Source organism: Numenius arquata, chromosome 14, assembly GCF_964106895.1.
Source record: "Numenius arquata chromosome 14, bNumArq3.hap1.1, whole genome shotgun sequence".
NCBI classification, from domain to species: domain Eukaryota; kingdom Metazoa; phylum Chordata; class Aves; order Charadriiformes; family Scolopacidae; genus Numenius; species Numenius arquata.
Window position 1 is genome coordinate 591,396 of NC_133589.1, and position 6,488 is coordinate 597,883.

A 6,488-nucleotide genomic window follows, 5' to 3' on the forward strand; every position below is an offset into this window, starting at 1 on the left:
TGCAATAATATAAAAGGTCTTTTTTGGAAAAATTCATAGTTAAAAATTTGATCAACTACTAGCAATATTGAACTATCTGCCAAGCAGTCAGTGGCACAATGGAGATGCATCGGTGACCCCAACGTGTTATGTGATAATAAGGGGGTTTGTTACAAATCATTCACTAAAGGATATGTAACTTCTTGCACTAGCTACTCAAGCATGGTTTCCGTTTCAGAAGTACGTGTATCTATTTTCAATGGTTTATTATGAGGGAGGACTGGTTCCGTTTTAATTCCTTCTCTAGTAGAATACCTTGATTATTTGAATAATGAAGGCATTGTCTCAATCTGGCCACTAAAGTTATTTCAAGGGTCTGATTTTCCTGCCTGCGGGGGTGTGTTTGACGGCGAGGGTCTGTTGTGAGACGCTGCAGGGCGAGAGGAGCCCCCGGTCGTGGTGGGAGCACGGTGCTCCCCAAACCCCCGCTGCCGACTGCCCTTCCCATGGGAATGAGCCAATTCAACGTTTTCTCATATCCTTGTTGGTGCACTAATGAAAGCCATTTAAGCCTCATTCTTTTTAGCAGTATTTTTAGCAGATTTTTATGTAGTACTCAATCTTTTTCATGAGGAGGCTGGTTGGTAGGAAGACTTCTTTTTTTTTTTTTTTTTTTTTTTTTCTCTATGACTAAGCACTAGGCTAAATGGTCAGCATTGCCAGGTGTTAGCCACATGGCTATTTTTGTGGGGGTTGGCAAAAGGTGGAATCCAAGTATATATTAGCCTTATAAGAAATAGCCTTAAATAAGAGTGGAGTACACAAAATTACTTCAGCTTTAAGTCATACAGAAATATCCTTGTATGTTACCGGTTTTAGTACGAGACTGGAAAAAATCTAGAGGGGAGTCAAACATCATATAAACTTGTTGAAAATAAGTATTTGTAATACCAGCAGCCTGTTTTTCAGAAACTTGAATATGACTTACAGTTTTGTTTATGAAATTGTTTGAACTTGCACAGATGTAGGTGTAACTTAAATGATAAATGGTACTGATGTGTGTGTATATATAATGTTTAATTCTATTTGTAAATGAGAAACTATGTAACAAAATCATAGGTATGAGGTTTTCCTATTGTAATTTAATACAGGTATGAGGTTTATGGCAATATATCATAGTTAATGAAATTTCAGGTCAAAATGTCTTTAAATTGTGTACATTTTTAAATTGTAATTTCTACTGTATATTGATTATCATGCATAGTGTGATTCAAGAAACTGCTTGTAATTTAAGAATATTTAATATTACAAATAAAATACAGTTATATATTTATAATCTCTGTGTCTATGTTTGTTCATTCTTAAACAGATGCCAGCAGTGGATCAGGCCCACAGTGTAGTTCTGCTGTAGGACATACTTGTTAGTGTCCAGAGGTTGAGAAAGTACCAAAAGCTCAAAGCTGCAGCCCCAGCAGATGAGGCCACACTAACTAGTGTAGTCGCCTGTAATTCCTTCTGATATCACCCGTGTGTGAACTCCAGGTAACGTGTGTGTGCAGTCAGTAGCCAAGCAATGCTCAAAATACAAAGGTGTAATTCTAAAAACTGAATATTGCTTTTGATCCTCCAATTAAGCATTTGTAGGAAGAGTGGAGATTTCAAAATTTGTAAGTACCCTTCAGGAAGCAGGTTAATGGTATGTTCTCTCAGTATTTATTGAATTTATTTCTAGAAGATTATTTTATTGCGGTTTGGGTTTTTCCTTAAATCTAAGTGTGTGCTCAATGGGAGCTAACGGAGCTCCCGTCCCTGGGGGTGTTCAAGGCCAGGCTGGACGGGGCTTTGAGTGACCTGCTCTGGTTGGAAGCGTCCCTGCCCGGGAACTGGGTGGTCTTTGAGGTCCCTTCCCACCCAACCCTTGTGTGACTCCGGGATCTCCAGGTGACGGCAGTGCCCCTGTGCTCCGGTGGGAGGGAGGCAGTTGAGGGCAGGAGCCGGGTGCTGTTCCTCCTCAGCCTGGTCGCATCGGGGCTGTGGTGATGGGTACGGCGATGTCCCCGCAGCCCCGGCTGGTGCCGCAGCTGTTGGGGGTGCCCTGGGAATGAGGAACTGATACCGAGATGACTGAGCGTCACTAGGTAAAATATAGCTCCTGGGCCCAAAGGTGCCCGAGCCGGTGTGGTTACTGGGCAGGTGTGAGAGCTCCCAGGGCAGGAGCTGCCCCCCCCGCAGAGCCCCTCTCACACACGCCGCTCTGGGGAGGGGGGGAGGAGCTCCGCGGGGGGGCTTTCCCCGGGGGTGGGATGGTGACACCTGCACAGCCCTTGGCCCGGCGGAGCTGAGACCTTCCTCCTCCTCCTCCTCCTCCTTCTCCCCCACTGCAGTAAGTGCCGGCCTGACCCCTCCCGCGGTGACATCGGTGACATCCCTCTCTGGGGGCAGCGCCTCCCTCAGCCGCTCGGTGTCACCCGGTGACCGCAGGAGCCTTGTGCCGGTGTCTCCGGGCGCTGGCCCCCCGGGGATGACGCGGGTGCCGGCAGCAGCCCCCCCGCTCCCGGTGCCCGTCCCGCCCGGGCCCGCCCCCGCCGCTAAGGCGACGTGGCTGGTCCCTCGCCCGCTCCCGCGGCCGGATCCCGGCCGGCCCGAGGGCAGGCGGTGCCCGCAGCGCTCCCATGTGCCCTCTCCGCGGCTGGCGGCGGCGGTAAGTCACGGAGGAGGGACGCCGGCCCCGGTGGACGGGTGAAGAGGGTGGAATCTCCGCTGCTGTTCGGCTGCCCGCTCGCTCTGGTCCCCGCTGACCAGCCCGCTCTGTTCCTCCTGCTCCCCCCTCCATCTCCGTTCCCCCCTGGCAGCCCTGCTGTGGCCCCAGGAGGTGGTTTCTCGGGGGGTACAGGGGTCTGAAAGCAAACCTCGGCCAGCTCAGCACCCTCTTACCGCATGTCCTCCCCTTGGCTCTCCCCTAGACTGCAGTTTTACAGACTCTCTGCTCCCACCATTCGCTGAGTGAGGCTTCCTTGCTCTTGGACTCTTCTTCCAGCTTTTCTGCCCTTCACCAAGTCCTGCAGCTCTTTCCTGCTCAGACACAGCTGCTCGTTTCTCTGCTCTCCCCAGGGCGCTTTTTGTGCTGGAGGGGGATGTTGACTGGTCTCCTTTGTGCCCGCCTTCACTTTTCTGTCCTTTCTGCCCACTGAGTTAGACTGAGTCCAGAGCAGACCCAGTGCTTGGCTTTAGTCCTCTTCTCTTGCTTAAGAACCCCACGTGTCTCCAGCGTTCCTTCCCGGCTCCTCAGCACGGTCGTTCTCACCCGGGTGCCACCTTCACCAAGTTGCTTTGTGAACTCCTCTGCTTTCTGCCAAAGCTGCCTCCCTGGTGTCAAGGACCTCGGGGGTGGCCGGGATGCCCTCGCAGGCGGGGAACCGAGTCTCCCTGAGTGCCCAGAAGCCGAAGCGGTCTCTGAAGAAGTGAGAGAGGACGTGATGTTTTTGGCAGCTCCCGGGGCTGCTGGCCACCGGCTCCTGCTGAGGCCAGGTCCCCTCCTGGGACACTCGGGCACCCGTGGCGCGGTGGTTTGGGGTTTGTCAGTGGCTCACCAGCTCTCCAACTGCTCCTACGTAATAGCATCAGCATAAAAATATGTATTTTTTTAAGACGGAACCTTTCGATGACTACATGGGCTGTAGGAAAGTGGAAGGAAGCGCTTTGGGGACGGTGTCAGTAACGCTGAGGGGGGTGCTGGGGCGGGGGTGCTGTGACACCGCTGGTCTCCCCTGTGCTGTGGGTAAAACCTCAGCGCTGCCGTCCGCCTGGCCGAGGGGTGAGCAGGAACGCTGCTCTGTCCTCGGGTAACCCGGGCAGTCAGTCGTGCTCTGCTGCTCTTCAGCTGGGGCAGGGACCACGATGAAGCCCCACCGTTACTTGGTTGCTGCTGGAAGAGGGAAATGCCGGTGTGAGTGTAGCTCGGAGCGTGGAGATGCTGTGGGTGAAACCATCAGGAGTTTCTGAGCCCCTGCACCAGGCAGTGTCACGATTCCCTCTGGTGGACTGCTCACAGTGCAGATCTGCTCCTGCAAAAAGCAATGGCCAGGAGCTTGAGGAGAAATTACAGGAGTAAGAGCCTGGGAGTTCTGTTTGATACCCACCCCCCCACCCCCCCCCAAGCCTGCGTACGTACAGTGAGGGGGTGTATGGTTATATCATAACTTGTGGTAACGAGAGCAGGGAGAAAGCAGAGATCAGAACCAGAGGGAATGTCTTACCAAATCTGGTTGACCGTTGTACTCATAATTTTGGGTTGTGGTTCACTCTTCCCCTGGGAAGGCTGGATCAGCTGGGAGACCATTTTCTCGCGTGCCGTGAGAGGAGGAATCTCCCCAGCCTGACCCTACTTACAAGCAGCAGAGAGGGGTCTGCTTTTCACTTGGCTTCCTGCGGGAGAGGACACCAGAGGGTGGCTCACTGCTTTCACGTGGCTTCTGCTCCCTCTGTCTCCTCTTCCTCCAGCTGAAGGAGGGTCTGTTGTTCTCTAAAAAGGGATTTTCTCCTCTGTTTATCTGTGCAGATTGTCTTGTCTAATAACATTCACAACTTCTAACCCGAACATCACTGAATTAAGAGCGCAAATGGTAGTTTTCCAGTAGTGAACAAGTGGGCGATGGCATCAAACCGACCTGCACCGGGTCATTTGCTCAGCACGGAGCCGCGCAACAGCTAAAGATACTGGTGTCGTGTTTTTACAGCACCTTGATGCTTAACACCATACATCTGCCAAAACATGAAGACTAAAAGCAAAGGGAAGAAGCAAAGGCGTGCTGCTGACAGAGAAGCATTTCCCGAGGAGTCAGCAACGAGAAAGAAAGAGCTGGTGAAACGTTTGCAGCACAAGGAGAGGAGGAGCGGGGGGGACAAGGAGAGCAGCAAGGTCTCTGCAGCCGGAGCCAAGCACCCTTGGAGCAACAAGGAGCGGCGTCTGAGGAGGCTGGAGAGCAACGAGCGGGAGAGGCAGAGGATGCACAAGCTCAACAACGCGTTCCAGGCCCTGCGGGAGGTGATCCCTCACGTCAGAGCTGAGAATAAACTCTCCAAAATAGAGACTCTTACGCTGGCCAAAAACTACATTAAATCCTTGACCTCCATTATACTCCATATGTCCAACGGACACTTTCCGTCCACAGAAGGGATGGGGGGAGCCCGGGGGCCCAAACTGTACCATTATCAACAGCAACTTGGGGAGGAAGATCATGAGGAACATCTACAGAAATGCTCCACGTAGGTTCATGGCTCCAGCCCAAACACCCAGGGTTACCTGCTGCCGTCGCTCTTGCGCCGCCTTGCGTGGCAGTTCCTGTCAGTACAGAGAGGTTTTCAGACATTATTTTTGCCTCCAGCTACCCCCTATTTTTTCTTAAAAAGACAAACAGGTAACACTCATGGTTATAGCTTATACGGCACATTAGAAATAACCTTAAATTATAAGCATTTTTCAGAGCTTAATGGATATATTTGTTTAGTGCGTCAGGGCTGGAACCCGATCCCGTAACGCTGGAGCTGGGAGTTGGGATTTAGAAACTTGTGCGAATCTCCCTCCCTGGAAGGGCTGGGAGCTGAGCGTTCCAGGCCGTGTCACGGAAGGTCTCGCTGTAGCTGCTCCCCGGGTCGGTGACTGTTCTCACCTGTGCTGCTGGGGGACATTACAATTGGTGACAAAATTTGTCTAATTTGAGGAGCGAAGTGGCACATACGGGAAATTGGCCACCAAATCAGAATATTCATCTTGAGAGTTCTGGATCTGCTCTGAGAATTTTGGCCCTTGCAAAGCACAGACACTTGTGACGCGCTGGTTCTGTGCCTCCTACAGCGCCTTCAGACTGTGAGCTCTCCGGAGCGAGGGCTGAGTTTCTCTGTAGCGTGTCTCTGGGTGCCATTGTAACACAAATAATAAATAAGGGACAAAGGACTTATTTTTGCCAAAACTACGCTAAAAATGCTTTAGTATAGCGGTAAGTTAGCTAACAATCTATGCGATTACAAATTATTTGCTAATGAAGCTGTCATGTGATCAGGTCTCTTTCTGGGTTAGTGCTAGATTCTCGTTTTACAAAACAATAAATGAAGCAGGAACTTTCCAAAAAGGAAAAAAATGAGCATTATTTTTTTTTTTTTCCTCACTCCATCTTATTGTGAAAAGGTTTATGTCGCTCTCGTTTCCTCTCGCGTTCTCACGCCTGAAGAACAGCGAGCCCCGAGGAGGGATCCTTGAGGGAGGGTTATGGTGCCCCTGGGTTGTTTGTCACCCACCGTGTGCTCTGCTCCGCCGGGGCTGGGGCTGCCACGGCTCCAGTAGCAGGTGAGGCTGCAGGGACGTGGGTCACCGTTCCCCACCACAGCCATCTACAGGTATGACAGAGAACAACGTAACGGCTTGTTTGTGTGGTTGCCTTATGGAGCAAGGAGTTATCTGGATCCTGCTGCAACTTGGGATTTTTCTGTTTTCACACTTAAAATAGTTGTGA

The 6,488-nt window shown here is 51.2% G+C and overlaps 1 protein-coding gene across 1 annotated transcript; it reads left to right on the plus strand.

The window, feature by feature from the left end:
• The first annotated feature begins 4,750 nt into the window (after positions 1 to 4,750).
• Positions 4,751 to 5,248, plus strand: BHLHA15 (basic helix-loop-helix family member a15). Its single transcript, XM_074158724.1, has one exon. It carries the CDS (start codon positions 4,751 to 4,753, stop codon positions 5,246 to 5,248), a length of 498 nt encoding a protein of 165 aa, XP_074014825.1.
• Positions 5,249 to 6,488: the final 1,240 nt, after the last annotated feature.

Bases quoted from the DNA above. Each gene is read 5' to 3' on its own strand.
- BHLHA15 (XM_074158724.1), top strand. From the start codon at position 4,751: ATGAAGACTAAAAGCAAAGGGAAGAAGCAAAGGCGTGCTGCTGACAGA.